The 25,715-nt window shown below is 43.4% G+C and overlaps 1 protein-coding gene across 1 annotated transcript in view; it reads left to right on the forward strand.

Annotated features, from left to right (window-relative positions):
* Nucleotides 1-25,715, forward strand: part of ptprua (protein tyrosine phosphatase receptor type Ua) — a 489,507-nt gene that overhangs the window by 332,920 nt on the left and 130,872 nt on the right. Inside the window, exons 11-14 of the mRNA XM_060904791.1 lie at nucleotides 3,755-3,791; nucleotides 15,936-16,074; nucleotides 17,033-17,062; nucleotides 17,326-17,483. Of these exons, the coding sequence (XP_060760774.1) occupies nucleotides 3,755-3,791; nucleotides 15,936-16,074; nucleotides 17,033-17,062; nucleotides 17,326-17,483 (364 nt within the window). The remainder of the gene's footprint in view (nucleotides 1-3,754; nucleotides 3,792-15,935; nucleotides 16,075-17,032; nucleotides 17,063-17,325; nucleotides 17,484-25,715) is intronic.

Below are 25,715 nucleotides of genomic sequence, written 5' to 3' on the forward strand. Positions count from 1 at the left end.
TGTCTCGAATAGAGTTGTGCCCACATCCCATTTCAGCACAAAGAGTCGGCATAGCGAAGAAACAAAAGGAATTCTTGAGCGTAACAACCTCTTGAGCATATCTTATAGTAAATGTGCACCGTATGAGCTTGTGTATATCCTCCAACACGGCCCACTTCCGGTTCAAATCCTCATGCATAATTAGCCATGACATCACATACAAACAAAGAATCTCATCTCATCTCATTATCTCTAGCCGCTTTATCCTGTTCTACAGGGTCGCAGGCAAGCTGGAGCCTATCCCAGCTGACTACGGGCGAAAGGCGGGGTACACCCTGGACAAGTCGCCAGGTCATCACAGGGCACATGGATTAAAGCAAAAAAAAATCATCTGACTGAAAAAAAAAGCTCCATATCGTTGGCCCCTACCACATCAGCGATGCGTCAAATTTTAAACGCCATGTTGTCCATTATCCCCTCGGCCCCTACTTATAGTACATTTACATAATTTTAACAATGACTAAAGCTATGGCAAGACTTTACCATTGTCATTACTGGCTATAAATGATGAAACATCAAGTTTTCAGCGCAAAGTGCAAATTTATTTCAACAATACTTTAGTAATGCACAACAGTGGTTAAGCGAAAAGTGCAAGTGCAGTCGAACTTGAACCATGCTTTCAAAAGAGTGGAACAGAAAGAACTTGCAAGAAAAGTAAAGTGAAAGTTCACTTTTTCTGTTTCTTCGCAGTGAAGCCAAAGGCATCTAGTTTTTTGCCATTGCTTCCATAGACTTTTTTTATGGCAAACTACACAAAAGCACACACCTGCCATTTTCATCTTTTTGCACCATGAACTAAATGGCTTGCCATTATCGCCCATTTCATTTAGTCAAGCCCATCTCCACTTATTCTTTACCGTTTTGTCGATGTCTGACACATCTGTGCCTTCATTTAAAAGAAGCATGTCCATGCTGGCAAAACCGAAAGTAATTTGACGCGCTCTAGTGATGGAAATCGAAGGGCCTGTGTCACGTGGCCTTATACGCAGTACTCAAGTTGAGGGGGGATGTGGGGGGAGGCATCCCCCTTCTGAAATAAAAATCTCAAATCATTCCCCTTATAAAACGGCCATCCCCCCATCACATCCCTTGTGCCATTTTACCGATTAATGTGGAAATTAGCCTACTATTATTTTAACAAATATTACTATTTCAACATTAGAGGCTTTGCGCAGTGATAGCCTACATGTAGCCGGATAAAAAAGACGCATATTTATTTATTCGGTTGCACCTCTCATTCACACCTATACGGAGGTTTCAGTCACTGAAAACAGCTACTTTCGCAAACTCTGGGCAGAGTGGAGATTTCTGAAAACTCCATCTTCAGACACGCGTGTAAATCAGGAAAACGAAGCAGCAGTGGGCGAGAGGGCGCGCGCGAATATAATGAGTCATAGGTGTGAATCTTTCACCGAATGCCAATTGTCCCGGTTCTTCATGAAATCGCACGCGCACGCACAAATTCATCAGGTTAACTTTCAAATAACTGTTCTTGTGCACTTGCGACACCGGAGCCACTTTCCTCAATTTTGAGCTTCGGAGTATTCGCTTCTTTATCTATTTAATCAATGAACTTATTTGTCACATACATTAAATTACTAATGTAAAACATTAGTAGCCTATTTAAGCAATCGCTGTTTTCTCCACTGTTTTCTGACCTTTTGTGCTTAGTGAATGAGACACTTACACTCCACTGACCGACTTCCAGTTCCGGACTTTTTTGAAAATGTAAAATATAGGCCTACAAGATGTTTTTTGGGACTTAATTCGCGTTGGTCCTTCACTATTAATTTTTGAGACTGATGAGGCACTAAATACTGTGGAATTATTTTCTCCTTACTATTAAGTTTGTCATCTTAAACAAGTATCGGGAAATCTTGCAACCCGACTCTGCAGCCTCCAATGTTTAAGCGAACTGCTGAAACCATAATGTCTCATCTCATTATCTCTAGCCGCTTTATCCTGTTCTACAGGGTCGCAGGCAAGCTGGAGCCTATCCCAGCTGACTACGGGTGAAAGGCGGGGTACACCCTGGACAAGTCGCCAGGTCATCACAGGGCTGACACATAGACACAGACAACCATTCACACTCACATTCACACGTACGGTCAATTTAGAGTCACCAGTTAACCTAACCTGCATGTCTTTGGACTGTGGGGGAAACCGGAGCACCCGGAGGAAACCCACGCGGACACGGGGAGAACATGCAAACTCCGCACAGAAAGGCCGTCGCCGGCCACGGGGCTCGAACCCGGACCTTCTTGCTGTGAGGCGACAGCGCTAACCACTACACCACCGTGCCGCCCCGAAACCGTAATGTTTAAAGATTAAATCGTAGGCTAATCAAACCAAAGAAAAACACAGCCTTTCCAGGACATTGTCTGCTGAAGCCTACAAAAGGCTTAATAGCAAAGGTCTTGCTGCGGCTTCAACTTTTCACCTGATCACCTTTCAATAGGCAAATATCATTATTACTACTAGTATTAGTAGTAGACAAGTAACCTAGTTGCCTAGTAGTCGGACAGCCAAATAGTTTCATCAGTGGCCTACGCCGAGCCTCCCCGGGACTAGACAGTAGCGGAGGCTGTATATATTTATTTATTTCATTAATTTTTTATTTATGCCTATCTAGCGCAACAACTTATTCCTTTACATATACTCAAACATAGCACAAGAAAGGGTTCAACAACAGGCAATCACAGCAGCTTGGTGAAGTTCTAAATCACATCGGTGTCAGACCTATGGGCCTACCCATAGGTAGTAATCCCTTTTTTTCCCTCGGATTTGCATCACTCTCATTATTGACCTTTAGCGCTCCCAGTTGACGGAAATCCGTCGTAGCGACGGAAAACTTTAATCCATGAGGGCACATAGACACAGACAACCATTCACACTCACATTCACACCTACGTTCAATTTAGAGTCACCAGTTAACCTAACCTGCATGTCTTTGGACTGTGGAGGAAACCGGAGCACCCGGAGGAAACCCACGCGGACACGGGGAGAACATGCAAACTCCATACAGAAAGGCCCTCGCCGGCCACGGGGCTCAAACCCAGACCTTCTTGCTGTGAGGCGACAGCGCTAACCACTACACCACCGTGCCGCCCCCAAACAAAGAATACTATCCATAATTCTTGTATATTTTTATAACTGTATGTTTTTGTACGAAAAAAAAGTCCTGCCATAGCAATATTATACATTATACATCACTAAAAACTCATTTTAGTTTGGCTGAGATTGAACGATTGCATCAATGATCTACGCCTTAATTTTCACCACTCCAGCTGGCTTAAATGTCACTATGGTGGATGTAAAATTTCTCGGCTGAAGTTACTGAAGAGACTGCAATTATCAGGGTATGCAGCATATTTAAACGGACTTGGGGTTAAATGTTTTTCTGAAATTCTTTTTTTATGTTTCAAATAAAAAACCCCAAAACAAATAAGCCGTTCAACTATGATTGAATTAGTAAATAGCTAAAGTAAAAGAAGTTACTCAAAGGCGAATGTTCACTTGACCTTAAACCCTATTTTTTTTTTTACAAAGTTATTAATCACTCCAGACTTTTTGGCTCTTCTCTAAAGAATCCTGAATAGTTCTTTATTCAAGATAGAAGCCTTTCCATTTACAGCACTCCACCACCATTCCACTATAATTACAGATAAATTGCCTATAGATAGCCCTGATAACCTTTTCTTTCCTCTGTGTGCAGGAGACCCGGATCAACTGCATTCGAATAGCACGGAAAGGTAACTAAGTCTTTTTTCCTTCTGAGTTTACACACTGGACAGACTGCATCCTTCTCTCTCCATTTTCACTCATGACATAAGTTAAGATTTCTGCAGGTCAGATGTGGGCAACATGTGGGTAGTATGTTACAGTAAAATAGTTCACGACTTCAAGTTTGAATCACACTCATCACTATTATTGACGGAGTAAGCGGGGCAAGGTATTGTAATCATTGCGATTTGTTTGTTGTGTTTGTTTGTCTGTCTGTCTGTTAACAATCTAGCATCTAGACAGTTGCACTGATTGACTTCAAATTTCCAGGGTAGATGGGCAGTGGTCCATAAATTATCTGATTAAATTTTGGGACTAATCAGGTCAAGGTGAAGGTCAAGGTCACTGGAAAGGTCAACCTTTCAGTCAAAATAACATATTTTCCGTTACAACGCAAAAATGGTTGCAGATAGACAGATGTTTACTTTTATGAGCATATACTGTAGGAACTCCCATACGGCCTTTCATTTGGCACCATGATCTTTGACCTTGAATGACCTTGAAAGGTCAAACTCAAGGCAATGGATTTTCAGAGGGCTGTAACTTGAAAACGGTTGATGGTAGACAGATATTTACCATTATCAACTTCTAGGATGTGCCATATGGGCTTTCATTTGGCACCATGATCTTTGACCTTGAAAGGTCAAACTCAAGGTCATGGATTTTCAAAGGGCTATAACTTTAAAATGGTTCATGATAGCCAGATGTTTACCATTATCAACATATAAGAAGCCCCATATGGGCTTTCAGTTCTTGCCATGACCTTTGACCTAGAATGACTTTGAAATGTCAAACCCAAGGTCATGGATTTTCATAGGGTTATAACCTGGCAGCTGATGATTGAGAAATATTACCATTATCAACATATAGGTATAAAATAAGTGATGCCGGGCGAGGTTTGTTTTGCCTTGTAACACTTCTTTGTTTGTTTTTATATTTATCATGAACAAACCAAGGATGAACGTTTTATTTCCAGGGTACTTTCACACCTATTCGTGTTTTTGCCAAATTCAAATCAAATCAATCAGATGGTCCGTTTGGTATTTGATTTGGTTTTGTTTGACTCCATGTAAAACTGAAGTCATCTTGTAAAATGTTCACTAATGGGACAGAAATACAATGATGGAAATAGGTTTGACAGCATGCCGCTGCGCTGATGAATCTCGCATACATTTGTATGTTTTCATTTGGCCTTTAAAGACATTTAAAAGTGTTTAATCTACAGAAAACTAGTGTCGATTCAAGAATAAACAAAATATTTATGGAATATATTGTTAATTTTGTGCAGCGTTGTGATGAGCTTTTACTTGAAGCATTTTTTTAACATTGTGTAATGTAATACACCAAATTCATGGGCGCCACCATGCCATCTTGGGTTTTTTAGTGATATTCGTCACCGGTCTGTGTTTTTTGTGGTTGTTCCTTCCAGCTCACGTTTTTCCAACAGCTCACTGTTGGTTCAATCAGCTTGAAACTCATGATTCCCACCTAGTGGTCGAATCTCTCATGTTGACTTCATCATCATCATTTCCCTCTTGGCATGAGATCGGCCTAGGGGTGTGGTTTCTTGGAGCAGGAGAACCTCATCTCCAACATCCGCTCGAAGTCTTGTTTGTTCATCATAGTTTTTAGGGCCTGATGTTTGTCTACCCCAAGCAGTTCCTCAACCTTCTTCCAGTTCCTTCTCTTGTCGAACAAGACAACTTTCTGGATGGCGTCGTTAGCCATTCTACACATGTGCGCTATATACTTCAGATACTGAATGTGGCAAAAATCATCAATAGGTCATGATTGGGTAATTTGATGGAGCTTCGTATTAGAGATCATGAAGGCCCAATCCAAGTCCCCGTCAACTAGGGATGCAGGGTCAGTTCCCTTCTTACATTGGCCTTTGGGTGGTGCATTTTTCCTTGCATAGCCCCCAGCGATCATTTTTCGAAGGAACCCATTCCAGACAACATTCAGTTTCTGGAGTTCAGCGCCTGATAGTTCCCCCGTCTGCACCCTGTACAATAGGCGAGACCACACACAAGTAGTCAAGATCTTCATCCAAGTGTTGGGGTGGATTTCGTGGTCAGTCAGCATGTGCTTCAGCTAAATCGATTTTTCAAACGCCGGTGCAATTCTGTGAAGCAAAATCTTCAATGACTTCCCAGTGTTGGTAATGAGATGGCCAAGATAGCGGAACTGCCTCACATTCTTTATTTCTACATTGTTTACCGTCAGTAGGCTTGTTCTAGATTGTATGCTTCTGTCAACATTAAAGGCCATTGTCTCCATCTTCTTGTGACATCTGTAGACCAAATCTCGAGAAAGTGTTGTCATATATCTCTAGGATCTTCTTTAGCTCGTCCAGGTTCTCAGAGAACACTGCAATATCGTCAGTGTACATGAGTTCTAATATTCTGGTCACACCATATGACGTCTTAGTGCGAAGTTCTCGGGGAAACACTTCATTCGATATAACAAACTCGATCCATGCTCCAGCCTCTGGGAATTGGCTTTTGATCTCATGGTATGCACATCTCATGACAAAGTCCATATACACATTGAATATGCTTGGACTTTCAAGAGCACCTTGGCGACACCCGACATAAGTGTTGAAATAGTGGTTGGCGCCTTTTACGCAGGCCATTGTGCCAGTGTATAGAGCTTTAAGAATGGAGATCAGTTTAGGGCACCGAAGACGGATCTCCAGGACACAAAAGAGCGCATCACGTGGTACCCAGTCATACGCCACCTTAAGGGCGATAAAGCAAAGAGTGGGTTACGTTCTTTCTCTAGTACCATATATGTCGTACAATGCAGATTGCATCACAGGTGGATTGATTGCTTCTGAATCTGAACTGTGTAGGCAGTAGGATGTGTTCATAAACTGGCCTTACTCTTTGGACAACAACCATGGATGATAGCTTCGACAGTGTTGTAATGATAGAAAGACCCCGGTAGTTTTCCGCTAGGGATCTCGACCCCTTCTTATGAAGGCACGTGATCGAAAAAAGCAGCCATCCTCTAGGGACCTTCACGCACTCTCATGTTGTTGCCATCAGCAGAACTAGATAGAGAAGGAGCTGTTTTGAGTAAGAGTATTTGAGTTGTTTGGTAAATACTCCGTCAGTTCCCTGGCACCTGACATTTTTGAACTTAGACATGTAGTCCTCTAACTCGGACGCCTCGGGGGGGGGGATTCATCAGTAGTGTCTAGGTCTTCTGGGGGTATGACATGGCGAAGGCTATTAGGGTCAACTAGCTCTGGCTGCATGATGAAATCTCTTTCGCCCAAGTGTTTTACAAAATGCTCTTCGAGTTTCTCGGACTGTATGGTCTGTTGCCTCAATTTTGAGAGTGCAGTATAGTTTTTTGCCAACTGGAATTCCTCTTCAGCGTTCCTTTGTTCACTCACAAGGTTGATCTTATTAGCTTTGTTCTTATAGTATGCACTTTTAAATTGACGGCAGAGTTTGCATACTTGCATAGACGGTCCTTTGATATCAGTTGGATGCATTGACTTCCGTCTTTTCTCAAGCAGGATTAAGAATTCCTCATTCACCCAGGGTTTATCGTCATGACCTCTGTACAGTTGTGGTATCTTTTCATCTGTAGCTGTGCGGATAGCACTGACAATTTGTTGTTCAGTCACATCAACTTGTACCGAAGATGGGGGCTGTTCAAGGATATTATCGAGGCATCTACTATATTCAACTCTCACATCTTCAAGATCCCTAAGTGCTTGCATATTGCCTATCTGGGTGAGCTTCGCCACTCTTCTTTCTGAAAATTTGTCTTCGTTTGCTTTTAGTTGGAAGCATAGCATCAAGGACTACTATTCGATGGTCTGAATCAAACGGTACACTTGTCCTAGGGTATACTCTACAGTTCTGTGTGGCCCTTTTGATAAACCATTCTCCTAAGATGTAATCAAGACTTGATTTTTCCAATAAAATCGCCTGAACATTTTGCTGTCTAGTGCCCGTGAAAGATTGGATCACTGAGAAAAAATTTTGTATCCTTCCTAAAAATCAATGATTTTCCTTTTTTTCATGGAGAAAAAATTAATCGGCGTATAAATATCACTAATACTGTTTTGAAGAGAATTAACAAAAGTTTGTCCCTCTTTCCACAGCACATTCGAGCACCGCCGTCATTAGTCATGCTCGGTGTCCGCAGTTTAAAGTGAACATACTGTACCTGCTAAAGTCTGGCTTTTATTGTTAAACCCAAAGGATGGACCAATTTCATTGACTTTTAAACCTTCAAGGTGCACAATTGTGATCTACAAGAAGAAGCCTTTATCTGTAATTCTTACCCTGATACTCATCTCATCTCATTATTTCTAGCTGCTTTATCCTGTTCTACAGGGTTGCAGGCAAGCTGGAGCCTATCCCAGCTGACTACGGGCAAAAGGTGGGGTACACCCTGGACAAGTTGCCAGGTCATCACAGGGCTGACACAGACAACCATTTCACACTCACACCTACGGTCGAGTCACCAGTTAACCTAACCTGCATGTCTTTGGGGGAAACCGGAGCACCCGGAGGAAACCCACGCGGACATGGGGAGAACATGCAAACTCCACACAGAAAGGCCCTTGCCGGCCACGGGGCTCAAACCCGGACCTTCTTGCTGTGAGGCGACAGTGCTAACCACTACACCACTGTGCCGCCACCCTGATACTCAAAATACTAAATCTCTTTATTTTTGGCTTTTTGGTCTATTAATTTCTGATTGATTTTTTTTCATGAATGGAAAATTAAACCGATGGAAAATGATTGCTGGTTTGTGACTAGGGCAATGGACCAAAATGGAAATTTTATACAAGACTGGATTTTCAAATGCTCATAACTTTGTTTTTTAGACACATTTACAAAATTAAAGAAGTTTTCAATTCAGATCTTCACGCTCTGTAATTTGATACATAACACAACACTATGAGAACTACTTTAAAAATGGTCTGTTATTGCTAATGGAAAAAGTAAACTAACCCCCAGTTTTTCTCTTTTTCCCAAGACCACTTTGCTCAGATGGTCTCAAACCTAAGGGCAATTACAGTGTACTCACCTGCCCAAATGAACAGAACCGGGGGGGGGGGGGGGGGAAAGAAAAAAACAAACATGAAAAGGACGTTTAAAGCAATGGAAAAACAAAGAGTCGTGCATGCATGACTATGTTTTGTATGGACTGTTGCTTGACCCCGTATTTGTACAGTATATCCACCAACATGGCTGACATCTGGGTTTCTATTTTGCTTTGACATCTCTTGCAAGTCAAGGATTATTATTATTGGGCAGCACAGTGGTGTAGTGGTTCGCACCGTCGCCTCACAGCAAGAAAATTCTGGGTTCGAGCTCAGTGACTGACAGGGGCCTTTCTGTGCGGAGTTTGCATGTTCTCCCCGTGTCTACATGGGTTTCCTCCGGGTGCTCCGGTTTCCCCCCACAGTCCAAAGACATGCAGGTTAAGCTAACTGGTGGCTCTAAATTGACCGTAGGTGTGAATGTGAGTGTGAATAGTTGTTTGTCTGCTGCACTGGATTGGTGACCTCCCCAGGCTGTACCACACCTTTCGCCTGAAGTAGGCTGGGATTGGTTCCAGATCCCCCTGTGACCCTGATGGATAAGTGGGTACTGATAATGGATGGATGGATGGATGGATGGATGGATAGATAGAATAAGATTTCAAGAGATAAAAAAGGACTCCGTAGTATTTCACCTTCTTCAGTAGTAACACAGTGCTTTTAAAAACCCATCGCCAAAATCTGTGACGAATTGGTGTTTGAAATGTAGCTTAAAAGTGTGTATATGTGTTTAAACAGTAACTCTAAAAGAAAAAAAGAACAAAAGAAACAAAAGAGATATATTCAGTCTTGTAAAGTACATGTCCAGGGGAGATCGAGCCTGTAATGACCATCTCACCATGGTGACAAGATAGTGACTAAAGTGTCTCTTTCTTCTGCCTTTCTTTGTGTCTCCCCTCCCCCTTTCATTCTGTTACTCTCTTCAAAATGTTTCTCTCTTCCTAATGTTGTTTTTTCTCTTTGACTAACCCTTTTGTTTTGCCTTTCTCTATTTTTCTCTGTATGTCAGTGCACCCCAGGTGCTTCTCTCCAACACTCACACATCAGATTAATTACAAGCTGAACCCTTCCAGATGAAGATGAACTGCCCAGCCTACTCCCTTTCATTTTTCTTGCTGTCGCACTATCATTTATTAACCCCTCATTTTTCTTCTTCTATCACAGAGATTGCTAGCTCAAAGGAAAGATGCAGACTTTTATTTATTTATTTTGTTGTCCTTTGATATGAATTGCTACAGATGGAAGAATAACTAGAATGAATCATGTGCTTGCAATTGTTATTTACCTACTACTACTACTACTACTACTACTACTATTCCTACTACTACTACTACAAATAATAATAATAATAATAATAATAATAATAATAATAATAATAATATTTTTATGGTTATTGGAAAAAAATTGTATTGCGAGTTGGCCTAGTGGTTGGCGTATCTGCCTGTTGACCAGGAGATCGTGAATTCTACTTGCGGTCGGGTCATACCAAAGACCAAGATCAAAATGGTACCGACTGCCATCCGGTGAGGCATGTTGCAATACAGATGTGAGTAGGGAGTCAAACTCTTGTGGTTACCAGAGGACTAGCCCCCCACTGTAACCCCAGCTATGTAATAGGCGAGAGGCAGAGGGCTATAGAAATGGAGCTATGTGCAACCCAGTGCACGAAGTGCGTGGTTAGTACTGGAACAGGAAACCACCTGGAAGGAACAGGAAACCACCTGGAAAGACCAGGTCCTGGCATGGGAGGGACTTTGACTTTAAAAAAAAAATGCACTAGAAGTAGAAAAAAGACGAAAAAAACCAAGCTGTTCAAATGACACAAAATTCAATGTGGTGGATATTAACACTCTGGTATACCTTGAACTCAGCATTAACCAACGATTCAGAATCATGTTTCTGCTACTTTGCCTTGCCGAGTTCTTTTTACAAACATCCAATGTTGTAGTCGAGTCACTAAACCTCGAGTCCGAGTCCAGTCTCAAGTCCCCAGTGTTCAAGTTCAAGTCATTAAAAAAAATTCCGAGTCGAGTCCACTATTGATCTGAATCAAGTCCGAGAACAAGACTCCAACCGCACCGTTTGACGGTGGCTGTTTTAGCGCCATTAACATTAGTTTGTTCCTGAACAGGTGAATGTGCTTCTCTTTGTCAGGGAGTGTTAAGTATTCTGTCAGAGATGGTTGAGAGACGGATGTAAGTGTAGAAGGTGTGTTTATTAATACAAGTGAAGACGGTAAACAATCCAGAACGGCAGGAAAAATCATAAAACGGTGAAACAGGCAATAGGTCGAGCGAGGCACAAACAGGCTATCGTAGATTCAGCAGAATCAAAGATGAGAAACAGGAAATCAGGGCTCAGGAAACCAAACAAGGAAATAAGGCTCGGTAATGTATCAGCAACACAACTCAATACTTCGCAAAGTAAGTGTGTTTTCACAGTTTTTATATCGCTGCGCTGATTGCGCCTTAATCCTGTGCAGGTGCGAGTTGTTTACGGAGAGCACGAGAGTGTATCTGATGCACATGCCAAGGCACGCAGGTGTGACACTCTTGCATGAAATTAGTACAAAATTAATGTAGATATAAATATCTTATGGCAAATTATTATGGCATGTAACAAAAAAATAAAGAAAAAATCTGAGTCTGCAATTTATGAGTCCGAACGCAGTTAATGCACGAGTCTGAGTCCAAGTCCGAGTCCTCAGTGCTCGAGTCCAAGTCAAGTCATGAGTCCTTAAAATTAGGGCACAAGTCAGACTTGAGTACTACAAGCCTGCAAACATCTGTCCAGATTGCTCCTGCTCGTGTCACTACAGCAGAGATGCCTACTAGTACGGATTGGCTGTATTTTGTACGGAAAAGTTACATAAATACGATGTTACGGCAAACAGTGTTATTCTGTACGGAATTATTATAAAGTCTTAAAAAATTCCAGTGAGTTTTTAAATGTCCAAGCGACTTTTTCAATCCATGCGCGATTCACGGCTATTTATTTTTACGACAACCACACATGCTGTGTGTGACATGCGCAGATTCCTCACATGCTGTGTGTGACATGCGCAGATTCCGCACATTTGTTCGCGCTATTTTCGATACGGTAGAATGGCCGTGCATTACACCCAGTCAAAAGGGCAATGGATACGCGCACTGCAAACTGTGTAGAACTGACATTAACATCACCCATGGTGGTCGCGATGACTGCATGCGGCATGTCAACTACAAAAAAAACATATGGAGTATGCTGAAATGGCGAGTCAGGCGGAAAGTAAATCTGGGGGTATCCAGCAGTTTTTTACGAAATGTGTGGATGAAAAGACACGGAACGTGACACGTGCTGAAGCGGTGATGGTTGACCTGTGCTTGGAGTTGAACTTGCCAATTAGTGCCATGAAATGTGAGTTAAACTTATTCAGTTTCTTTTTACATGTCTGATTTTTATTCACTGAAATATCAAACACTGGCTGTACTTCTTTAATTCAAAGTCTTTTCAGTGTTGCAAGTGCAAATGTACATGTAGTATGATCAAAAACAGAATTTTATGATTAGTGCTGTTGGGATTGTGGCAAAAAATTGATCATTCCACTGTTTTAAATACAATTATAAATGCCATTTTATTCAATGTCTCTTCTGAAGCGTTATGCTGAAGTATTTATATATTGGGACATTAAGATAACAATGTCGGACTCTCTTTGGCATGAAATAAGAATTTTTTTTTTAATTTTATTAGAATCCGTTAACAGGTAGAACATTTTGCCAGGCAATATAATATAATACTTTTGAGGAGTTACATTCAATACCAATGATTGGTAGTCAACCATAATGTCTGCAAACAGGGAACACTATTGTATTTATAAAAATGTGATATATTGTATGCTCGAGAAATTTGTTGAGTGGAAATTCAGTTGAGATGGCTGCTCATGTTTTGTTTATTCAATTCACACAAAACAGTACTTTTTAATAATTTAAATGTTAAACATATTGGTATATACACCTCTTTATAATGGAAATGCGCATAAATTAATGTTACTGAAAGTCATTCCAAAATACTGAAAAATGTTTTCAAGAATACTGAAATTCAAAATTTGGGGTAGGCATCTCTGCTACAGTGCATGAGACACATACATGAAAAAACCTATGCAAGTAGCTAAGACTGTCTTTTATCACTGTGCTAATTTTATAAAAAGCATACTGTATAAAACTGCCATAGAGTCTAATATAAATTTTTAAGAAGAAGAAGAACAAGACTACACCACACTATATTAAAACACTATATTAACTTTACTATTTGTTTTTGATTTTATATCCCGACCTGAACTTAATTCTACACTACACTAGCTAGGCTTTATGGACATCAAACGTAACATGTTTTTCCCAACACACCTTCTGTAAAGTCGAAAACATGCAGCGGGCCAACAGCATGAGTGCACATGCCCTTGTCACCAATGCTGACACATGCCTTTGTGAAATGGCTGACGAGCACAGGCAGGCAATGCTTAAACAGTCTGAGGCGCGACATTCCCAGTTTTACTCCTACTGACATCCCAGCTAGGCAGAGACAGTCAGGAGGTGGGCAACATCTAGCAACTTGAATTCCACTGATGTGAAAGCAGAGGAATTTATGTTTATTTCAAATATATGTGTACAAACCAGTTGTGTTTTGTCCATTTATAGATTTCCCATTGAATATATGTTTGACTAAAAAAAACGTATGTTTTATTTAAATATAGTAAACTGTATTTAACTGTAATTAACTGTATTAATACTGTATCAACTGTAAATGTTTTCAGATGTTACTCTTACTACTACTACTACTAATAATAATAATAATAATAATAATAGTTGTTGTTGTCTTATTAGTTTTATTAGGATCAAGGAATTACTTTGACTATTAATTACTACTACTAATGACTATTAGTATTAAGGCAGTTGACACTCAAGTATTACAAAACTTCAAGCCTGAGCTGAGAAAGAGAATTAAGCTACATATTATTATAGATGACTTGCAACTACGTGATCAAAATGCGCTACGTCATGAGCGTCCGCCATGATGGTGGATATACAAAGCAACTAGGACAGCAGCCGCTGAAAGCGTGTCTGTAAACAATGCTGAATTTTCTCACTATTACCACCATTTGAATGATCGAGTGAAGATTTGATACAAAGGGAAGATAGATACAGTATGTGTGGTTTTGACCCTTTTCTGAAGATAAGACACTTCTACCGACCATCAAGCACCCAGATATCACGTTCTATCTGGTTTGGCTGCCAAAGAATCAAGTCCGGCCTTGGATGAAACACAGCCCATTTTCTGATTGGGTGCCCAGTCTGGATTGTTTCTATCGTATAATTTTGCTGATGCTTCTTGAAGCGAAATGGTAATACACGTGTTAAAATTATAACAACGATCGAGTGAACCACGACAAAAGCACACTCATTTTATAGTAAAATTCTAGCAACATGAAATAAAATTCTTCCATGATATTATCGAGAAAGCGTTTGAATCTCACCTGAGATAAAATGGTTACTGCAAAGACGAGATGTTTTGGTTTTAGCCTCTGTTGATGTTGTTCAGCCGTGCTCGTCTTCTTTCCGTACTAAGCCTCAGAGTTTCCTCGCCCTCTTTCCAAATCACAGACGGAATTCTAAAAAATTGGAACGTGCTATGGTCACGAGTACTGTTGTGACCGCAACCATATACAGCACAAAGATATGGCAGAGCTAAAAGAACGCTTAAAGCAGTGGAAAAACAAAGAGAGTTGCACACGGCATGTGTGACTATGTTTTGATTGGAATGTCACTTGACACCGCATTTGTATATCCACCAACATGGCCGACATCCGGGTTTCTATTTTGTTTTGACATCACTTGCAAGCCAAGGATTATTATTATTATTGGGCGGCACGGTGGTGTAGTGGTTAGCGCTGTTGCCTCACAGCAAGAAGGCTCTGGGTTTGAGCCCAGTGGCTAATGGGTTTTTTTCTGTGTGGAGTTTGCATGTTCTCCCCGTGTCTGTGTGGGTTTCCTCCAAGTGCTCCGGTTTCCCCTACAGTCCAAAGACATGCAGGTTAGGTTAATTGGTGGCTCTAAATTGGCCGTAGGTGTGAATGTGAGTGTGAATGGTTGTTTGTCTCTGTGGTGGGGTTTACATTAGACCGTATCAGCGGATCATCAGATTAACGTTTTTAAAACGATTCGCGTGCACACAGCAACACCAATACACGGATACGCTCGGCTCCGCAGGCATCCTGCGCTCCAAATCACTCCGCCCTGAACAGCGAGTGCCCTCTGGAGGGTGCGCACTCCGGCCCTGCGCAGCTCACAGAGCGCGCGAGTATAGTGCACAAGCAGTGATTCGGGACTGAGCCGCTGTGTGTGTGATCCCAGCGCATATCACTTACCACTTGCAAGTGGAAGGATGGCAAGCCTAAAGACAATCATAACTACACAATGGGCAGTATTTGCATCAGTATTTGCAGTATTTTCATACTTTTATACTCTTTAATGAAAGGTGATACAAGGCGGAAGTCCGCGCCGTTTTTCAGCAGTCGCGTCACATGACCAATGCCAGCGAATCAGGAAGGTGGATGTCACAGTGACGTTGTCCAATGACGACGCCAGCTAGAGCTCAGCACAGCGTATCCGCGTATTCTCAATGTTTACACAGCACCGGAGCTGACACGATCTGGATTGAATACGTGGACCCTGGCGGATTCCCGTTTCCCGGCGTTTCCAGGCAGTTTAATGTAAACGGACAGTGCATCTGCGAAGAAAACGAGACAGATACGGTCTAATGTAAACTTGGCCTAAGTGTCAGCCCTGCAATGATCTGGTGACTTGTCCAGGGTGTACCCCGCCTTTTGCCCCGTAGTCAGCTGGGATAGGCTCCAGCTTGCCTGTACAGGATAAGCGGTTACAGATCATGGATGTATTATTATTATTATTATTATTATTATTATTATTAAATAAAAGGGTGATAATTTTTTGTCAATCACTATTATCTGTCCAGTAACATCAAGTAAATGTCCACTCTCTTTCAGGTGCATGTAAGGATCATAAGCACGCCCTGGAAATATCCCAGAATTCTGAGGACATGGGGTTGATACTTGGAGCTTCTGCTGGAGGACTAGTGGTCTTTGTGCTTTTGCTGGGAACCATTGTAATCATTGTCAAGAAAGGGTAAGGGTGTGTGTGTGTGTGTGTGTGTGTGTGTGTGTGTGTGTGTGTCCCAGCATGACATCTCTATTTGGGTCATTTCAGTCGAATTGAAGCTTGTCTCTGCTGTTATCCTAAGACAGTAATATAAATGTCCCAGAGCTCAGAAAAACATAAAATGCTTTTGACACCATGTGACACGATGACATTTTCGCCTTAAAGGGGCCAAAATATGTCAATGTCCAGAGTCTACTCTTAACAATGTGTCCAGACAGCCACTCTCTTTAGATGAATGTCCAGAAATCCATTGAAAGGAGATTTTGTCTGCTGTGCAGTTTGTCTTTCTGCATGGCACAAACCCGTATACCTTTTCACCTCTCTGTCCTGAACTCCTTAACAATATACAGTACATCCTATAAACCTGGCTCGGTATTAAAATCCGTTCTTCAAGAAAGGGTTGTTTATTTGATTTATTAAGATATGATATTGCTAGCCACCCTACGTGTTTTCTAGGGTTGGAGTTAGAGGACTTGTATTACTTCATTTTCATGATCTAAAGTAGATTTTAATTAATATGACTTTTGCATAAATCCAGTTAAAACTGCTTATACTTCATACCACGTCATACTTTTCCTGTTAGCTTAAGTGATTCACTGAGTAATGTGCTTTATGATAAAGATAAATAGTCATTGAAAAATATGCTTTAAAATATTATGCAAATTTGATGAGGGAAGTGAAACTGTGACGTGATGCGCAAAGGGAGCAAATCTGCAAATCAGGCTAATTTTGTAATTGAATAGTTAAGGCAACATACATGCAGGCATGATGTGTCTTAGCGATCATCGACAGTGAACACTTGCTTTCCTAAAGTCTAATTAAAAAAGTTAAACAATTCAACTCATCTCACTCTTTTTTCTCTTGCTCTAAAATTTCTCCCCTTTCTCTTACATTATCTATCTTTGCTGCTCTTCATGCTACACAGAAGGGACTTCTATTTTTACCCTTACAACCCGTAAGTGGATCCACCTTCTTCTTGTATTGTTTTACCATTATTCTTCATTTGCGCTCCTTTGTATAGCTTGACTCTAATGATCGCTTCCTCCATTACCTTCCTCCATATTTCCATAGACTTCCTGCTTTTCTATCATTCTAATACTGTTTATTTTTTATTTTCTTTTTTTCATATCTGTTCTGTGATCATCAGCTTCCTGCACAGTATCTTCTACCATTCAATGTCAGCTCATGTCTCTCCATCTTTTTTCTTTTTTGCAGAAGGAAGAAAGTGAACATGAACAAAGCAGCCATGCCTTATCGGCAAGAGAAGAAACAAAGGCTAGGCTCACTAGATTGCAGCACAGCTGACCAAGGCACACTGCAGCAGGATGAGCGTACCACACACACCTTTATGGATGTGCACAGCTGCAGTGCGAGGAGTGAGTATGCACATACGCCTATAATGAATGCCCTGTAGACAAACACAAACCAACAGGAACGTTAGTTCCAAACACCATACACATCATAGATTTAATCATACCATGGTATAAAAGTGGCTCCAACTACCTTTGCCCCATCCCGTGAAAAATACAGAAATGAAGCAACAAAATGCCAGCACAGTTCTTTCCTGAGTATCTGACTAACTACACCTTCTCTAAATGAATCATTGATAGCTAGCTATTCATACAGATGAATCACATCCAATATCATTTCCAACAAGGTTGTTGAGGTATATTTTTAAAACCTTGACTAGTCAGTAATGTTATGAACATTTCTACATAACTACCAGATTTTGTTGAGATTTTTTTATTTTAAATTTAACTTGCTGGCTGGTTATGTTGTGAGATTTTCTACTTAACTATCTAATGTTGTTTTGAGAATTTTTTTTAATTAACCAGCTAATTATGTTGTGAGATTTTCTACTTAACTACTGAGTTTTGTTTGGAGATTTATTTATTTATTTATCTTTAACTTAACTACCTGGTTATGTTGTGAGATTTTCTACTTAACTACCTGGATATGTTGTGAGGATTTCTACTTAACTACCTGGTTATGTTGTGAGGATTTCTACTTAACTACCTGGTTATGTTGTGAGGATTTCTACTTCACTACCTAGTTTTGTTGTGAGGATTTCTACTTCACTACCTAGTTTTGTTCTGAGATTTTTTTTTAACTTATCTGTTTATGTTGTGAGGATTTCTACTTACCTACCTGATTATATTGTGAAGATTTCTACTTAACTAGCTGGTTTTGTTGTGTGATTTTCTATTTAACTAGCTGGTTATGTTGTGAGGATTTCTACTTAACTAGCTGGTCTTGTTCTGAGGATTTCTACTAGATGGTAATATTATGAGATTTTCTAATTAACTGCCTGGTTATGTTGTGAGGATTTCCGCTTAACTAAGTGGTTTTGTTGTGTGATTTTCTACTTAACTACCTGGTTATGTTGTGAGGATTTCCACTTAACTAGCTGGTTATGTTGTGAGGATTTCTACTTAACTATCTGGTTTTGTTGTGAGGATTTCCACTTAACTAGCTGGTTTTGTTGTGAGGATTTCTAATTAACTAGCTGGTTATGTTTGACGATTTCTACTTAACTAGCTGGTTTTGTTGTGAGGATTTCTACTTAACTAGCTGGTTATGTTGTGAGGATTTCTGCTTAACTAGCTGGTTTTGTTGTGTGATTTTCTACTTAACTACCTGGTTATGTTGTGAGGATTTCCACTTAACTAGCTGGTTATGTTGTGAGGATTTCTACTTAACTATCTGGTTTTGTTGTGAGGATTTCCACTTAACTAGCTGGTTTTGTTGTGAGGATTTCTACTTAACTAGCTGGTTATGTTTGAGGATTTCTACTTAACTAGCTGGTTTTGTTGTGAGGATTTCTACTTAACTAGCTGGTTATATTATGATATTTCTATATAACTGCTTGTGTTAGGGTTTTGCTGGGATTCGAACCTGGTTCGTTGGTGTGATAATCCAGCAAACCCCCACTAGGCCACCAGGGGGATGACTCAAATGCAGAGGCGTGAGGCGGAAGTAGAAAAAGAATCAAAAGGTTTATTTAAACTATATACACTATATACAGGGCAAAACAAAAGACAAAAAAAAAACCAAAGAGTATAATCCAAAAGAAAAGCAAAGTGCAAAAATTCAAAAGCTAAGAAGATCAAAAAACACAGTACAAAGGAAACTGGAGATAAACATAACAGCACAAAGACTCCGTGACAAGAGGACTGAACTCAGGGGTATAAATAGACAAACTAATTAAGGACACAGGTGAAGATAATTAGGCAATTAACACAAACACAAAACACAGGAACAGTGGCGGCCTCTAGAGGCCAAAATAAACACGACATGAAAAGGAAATAACAGCGGCCTCTAGAGGCCAAAACAGTCCTAGTCCTAACAGGACCCCCCCCTCTAGGAGCGTCTCCTGACGTTCCCAGGGCGATCCGGATGGGCCGAATGGAAGTCCCGACATAGTTCTTTATCAAGGACATCCCGAGCAGGAACCCAGCAGCGCTCCTCAGGACCATAGCCCTCCCAGTCCACCAGATATTGCAACCCGCCGCGGACCCGGCGGGAGTCAAGCAGGCGATTCACAGTGAACACAGTCTGCCCCTGGAAGATGCGGGGGGGTGGGGGGTTCCTAGGGGCAGGGGCATACGTAGACGTCAGTACGGGCCGTAACAGGGAAACATGGAAAGTGGGGTTGATCCTCAGAGTCCGGGGCAACTGGAGCCGGTAGGAGACAGGGTTCACCCTGCGCACCACCTTGAAGGGGCCAATGTAGCGAGGAGCAAGCTTGCGGTTCTCCACCCGCAGTGGAAGGTCCTTAGTGGACAGCCAAACACGCTGCCCAGGGCGGAAAGCGTGTGCAGGTCTTCTATGGCGGTTGGCCTGAGTCTGGTTGGTTCTGGAGGTCTGTATGAGGGTCTTCCTGACCTTGCTCCAGGTCTTGCGACACCGTCTCACATATTGGTTGACCGAGGGCACCCCCGCGTCCTCCTCCTGGTCTGGGAACAGAGGTGGCTGGAACCCGAATTGGCACTGGAATGGCGACAGCTTGGTGGCCGATGACTGCAGGGTGTTGTGGGCGTACTCTGCCCATGGCAGCCAGGTGCTCCACGATGTCGGGTTATCCATAGCCAGGCCTCGCAGGGTGGTTTCCAGGTCCTGGTTGAGCCTCTCCGTCTGACCATTGGACTGTGGGTGAAACCCAGAGGAGAGGCTGGCAGTGGCTCCGATGACCTTGCAGAACCCGTGCCACACTCGGGAGGAGAACTGGGGCCCTCGGTCTGAGACGATGTCCTGTGGAAGACCAAAGACTCGGAAGACATGATTAAACAAAAGTTTCGCAGTTTCAAGAGCAGAGGGGAGTTTGCACAGTGGTATGAAGCGGCAGGCCTTGGAGAATCTGTCAACTAAGACCAAAATGACCGTGTTACCTTGTGACTCAGGGAGACCCGTGATAAAGTCGACTGCCACGTGGGACCAGGGACGCCGGGGAATGGTCAGAGGATGCAGGAGACCCTGGGGACGCTGTCGTGGGTTCTTGGTTCTGGTGCAAACCTCACAGGACAGGACAAATGACCTTACTTCCTTCTCCATGTTAGGCCACCAGAAGCGTCTTTTCAGGAAGTCCAGGGTCCTCCGAGCTCCCGGGTGGGCGGTGAGAGGGGAAGAGTGACCCCACTGGAGAACCTTGGCCCGGGCTTGATGTGGGACGTACAAGAGGCCTGGTGGCCCCGTCCCAGGACCGGGGTCCTGGCGTTGGGCTCGTCGGACAGCCTCCTCAATACCCCAGCGGACAGGGGCCACAATCCGGGACACAGGGATAATAGGCCCGACTTCATTCTCCCTGTTAGTGGCAGAGAACAGTCTGGACAGTGCGTCAGGTTTGGTGTTCTTGGAGCCGGGGCGGTATGAGAGGGTGAAGTCAAACCGACTGAAAAACAGGGCCCACCTAGCCTGTCGAGGGTTCAGTCTCTTGGCTTGCTGGAGGTACTCCAGGTTCTTGTGGTCAGTCCAAACCAGGAATGGATGTTGTGCTCCCTCCAGCCAGTGCCTCCACTCCTCAAGGGCCAGTTTGACCGCTAGCAGTTCTCGATCCCCCACATCGTACCGGGACTCAGCAGGACTCAGGCGGTGGGAGAAGTAAGCGCAGGGGTGCAGCTTTCCTTCCGAACGTTGAGAGAGCACCGCGCCGACACCACTGTCCGAGGCGTCCACCTCCACGATGAATGGTTGGGAGGTGTCCGGGAGAACCAGAATGGGTGCCGTGCAGAAGCGGTCCTTGAGGTCTTTGAACGCCTTTTCTGCCTGAGGAGACCAGCCATAAGATCCACCTGTCCCTTTGGTGAGGTCTGACATGGGTGCTGCCACAGAACTGAAGTTCCTGATGAACTTGCGGTAGAAGTTAGCGAATCCTAAGAACCGCTGAACCTCCTTAACGGACTTGGGAGTAGGCCAATCCCGGACGGCCAGGGTCTTGGCAGGGTCCATTTGGAGTTGGCCTGTCTGTACAATAAATCCCAGAAAGGAGACCTCGGGAACATGAAATTCGCATTTCTGGGCCTTGGCGAACAGATTGTTCTGTAGCAGCCTCTGGAGAACCTGGCGGACATGGTGGCGGTGCTCCTGCACGGTCTTGGAAAAGATAAGGATGTCGTCGAGGTAGACAAAAACGTATAGGTTAATCATGTCCCTTAAGACGTCGTTGATTAGGGCCTGAAAAACAGCTGGTGCGTTGGTGAGTCCGAAGGGCATCACCTGGTATTCGTAGTGCCCAGACGGGGTGTTAAAGGCAGTCTTCCACTCGTCTCCCTGTCGGATACGGATGAGGTGGTATGCGTTCCGTAGGTCCAACTTGGTGAAGACGGTGGCGCCTTGGAGCAGGTCGAAAGCTGTGGACATCAGCGGAAGGGGATATCGGTTGCGCACAGTGATCTTATTCAGGCCCCTGTAATCAATACATGGTCGGAGCCCCCCATCCTTCTTGCCGACAAAGAAGAAGCCGGCTCCAGCAGGTGAAGTGGAGGGTCGAATAAACCCAGAGACCAGGGCATCTTTGAGGTATTCCTCCATGGCCTTGCGTTCTGGCTGAGAGAGTGAAAACAGTCTGCCACGAGGAGGGGTAGTCCCAGGGAGCAAGTCGATGGCACAGTCGTAGGCCCGGTGCGGAGGAAGAACGGCGGCCCTGCTCTTGCTGAATACCTCCTTGAGATCCCAGTACTCTGTGGGAACTTGAGATAACTCGGTGAGATCAGGGGGCTCGGCAGGAGACACAGGAGAGCTAGAGAGCAGACAAGAGGCATGGCATGCAGGGCCCCATTCCACAACCTGGCTTGTTACCCAGTCTATGCGAGGGTTGTGGCGAGTAAGCCAAGGAAGGCCTAGAATAACTGGGAACTCAGGTGAAGGAATCAGGTGCAGGGATATTTCTTCCTTGTGACCTTGAGACTGGAGGAAAACTGGAGAAGTAACTTGGGTGACTCTTCCATCACCTAACGCTTGGCCATCGAGGGCAGACACAGACAGTGGGACTTCAAGAGGTGCAGTCGGAATATTGATGCTTTGGGCGAAGTGAATATCCATAAAGTTCCCAGCCGCCCCTGAGTCTATCAAAGCTTGACAAGAGTGGACAGACTCACCCCAGGAGATGGAGACCGGGATGTAGATTCCTTGGCCAGGGAGTCCGGGAGAGAGGGTAGGCCCCGTCACAACCCTCCCTCGGCTGGACGGGGCGGTCCTTTTCCCAAGAGTTCGGGACATGATGCTCGGAAGTGACCAGGCTTGCCACAGTAGATGCAGCACTTGTCCCTCCTTCTGCGCTCCCTCTCAGATGCGGAGAGGCGAGTACGACCCACTTGCATGGGTTCTGGACAGTCACTGAAGGAGGTAGATGGTCTCCAGGTAGAGGTAGGGAGGCTGGGGGGGGCTCAAGGCTTGGTGGCGTTCTCTCATCCTGTTGTCCAGACGAATAGCATGTGAGATGAGGGTTTCGCGGTCACTTGGGCATCCAATAGAGGCCAGACCGTCCTTGATGGGGTCAGACAGACCATGGTGGAAGGCTGACACCAGGGCAGTCTCGTTCCATCCACTTACTGCTGCGAGTGTTCGGAACGAGATGGCGTAATCTGCGACGCTTCCTCCTTGCCGGATGGACATGAGCTTTCGGGCTGCGTCGGTACTGATGTCTGCCTGATCGAAGACCCGAAGCATCTCTTCAGAAAACAGCTGGAAATCAAAGCACTCAGGTCCCTGTCTTTGCCAGATAGCAGTAGCCCAGGCTCGCGCCTTACCAGCTAATAAGGTGATCACAAAGGCAATCTTGCGGCGATCCGTAGTGTAGGTGGTAGGCTGAAGCTCAAAGGTGAGTTGACACTGGGTAAGGAACTCTCGGCACTCACTGTGCTTGCCGTCATACCTCTGTGGTGCAGGAAGGCTGGGTTCGCGAGGTGAAGAAGGCAGCATTGCAGGAGGCACTGGAGCAGGAGTGGGAACTGGATCAGGAGCAGGAACTGGATCAGGAGCAGGAGATGCAGGCAGAGATGTCAGCTGTGCCAGGGTTTTCCCAATTTGCTGAAGCAGTTCCTCGTGGCGAGCGAGGGCCTCACGTTGGCTGGTGAGCGTACGTCCATGAGCGTCCATGGTCGCTCCGAAGCGTGTCAAAGCTGCCATAATTCCCTGAAGGTTGGCCGGGTAGACAGTTGAAGCAGCCTCTGCTGAGTCGGTCATGACGGAGTCTTTCTGTTAGGGTTTTGCTGGGATTCGAACCTGGTTCGTTGGTGTGATAATCCAGCAAACCCCCACTAGGCCACCAGGGGGATGACTCAAATGCAGAGGCGTGAGGCGGAAGTAGAAAAAGAATCAAAAGGTTTATTTAAACTATATACACTATATACAGGGCAAAACAAAAGACAAAAAAAAAAACAAAGAGTATAATCCAAAAGAAAAGCAAAGTGCAAAAATTCAAAAGCTAAGAAGATCAAAAAACACAGTACAAAGGAAACTGGAGATAAACATAACAGCACAAAGACTCCGTGACAAGAGGACTGAACTCAGGGGTATAAATAGACAAACTAATTAAGGACACAGGTGAAGATAATTAGGCAATTAACACAAACACAAAACACAGGAACAGTGGCGGCCTCTAGAGGCCAAAATAAACACGACATGAAAAGGAAATAACAGCGGCCTCTAGAGGCCAAAACAGTCCTAGTCCTAACAGCTTGGTTATGTTGTGAGGATTTCTGCTTAACTAGCTGGTTATGTCATGAGGATTTCTACTTAACTAGCTGGTTTTGTTGTGCGATTTTCTACTCAACTACCTGGTTATGTTGTGAGGATTTCCACTTAACTTGCTGGTGATGTTGTGAGGATTTCTACTTAACTAGCTGGTTTTGTTGTGAGGATTTCTACTTAACTAGCTGTTTTTTTGTAAGATCTTCTACTTCACTACCTAGTTTTGTTGTGAGACTTTTTTTTTTTTTACTTAACTAGCTGGTTATGTTGTGAGAATTTCTACTTAATTAGCTGCTTATGTTGTGAGGATTCCTGCTTAACTACCTGGTTATTTTCTGAGATTTTTGACTAAACTTCCTGGTTATGTTGTGAGATTTTCTTCTTAACTCTCTGGTTATGTTGTAGCTATGCTACAATGTCTGGGGAACAGTTGGGGGTTAGGTGCCTTGCTCAAAGGCACTTCCACCTTGGATGTAGAGGATGGGGAAAGTGCTGTTCATTTACCCCCCATTTTTCCTGCTGGTCCAGGGAATTGAACCGATGACCTTTTTAATTATGTGGCTGGTTATGTTGTGAGAGTTTCTTCTTAACAATTCATTATGTTTGGTGTAGTGGTTAGCATTGTCGCCTCACAGCAAGAAGGTTCCCGGTTCAAACCTCACAGCCGATGGCTGCCTTTCTGTGTAGAATTTGCTTGTTCTCCCCGTGTCTGTCTGGGTTTCTTCCCACAGTTCAAAGACATGCAGATGATGTAAAATACCCAGCCACTGGGGTTGCACAAGCCAGTGCATATTGGTGCCAGTCCCAAGCCTGGATAGACTGGGGAAGGTTGTGTCGTGAAGGGCATGCGGTGTAAAATCTATGCCAAATCCAATATGTGGCTCATAAATTGGGAAGGCTGATCTGCTGTGGGGACCCCTTACAGGAGCAGCTGAAAGAAAAAGACTACACACTTATCTTCATGCACAAATACTATATACTATACTACTATATGCTATTTAAAAAAAAAAAGCACTAAAAATTGTACCAAACTACATGTTACCTCATTGCTGGGTTGGTACCATCAAGCTACATTTTTGTACATTTAATTTGTACCTTTTACTTGGACTTGTGTATAACTGTAATAGCTTTGATTATGATACATGCATGACTTAATGAGTTAAGACACATAATTAGTTTTACAGCGGCACGGTGGTGTAGTGGTTAGCACTGTCGCCTCACAGCAAGAAGGTCTGGGTTTGAGCCCCGTGGCCGGCGAGGGTCTTTCTGTGCGGAGTTTGCATGTTCTCCCCGAGTCCGCGTGGGTTTCCTCCGGGTGCTCCGGTTTCCCCCACAGTCCAAAGACATGCAGGTTAGGTTAACTGGTGACTCTAAATTGACCGTAGGTGTGAATGTGAGTGTAAATGGTTGTCTATGTGTCA

Source organism: Neoarius graeffei, chromosome 22, assembly GCF_027579695.1.
Source record: "Neoarius graeffei isolate fNeoGra1 chromosome 22, fNeoGra1.pri, whole genome shotgun sequence".
In the NCBI taxonomy this organism is placed as follows: Eukaryota; Metazoa; Chordata; class Actinopteri; order Siluriformes; family Ariidae; genus Neoarius; species Neoarius graeffei.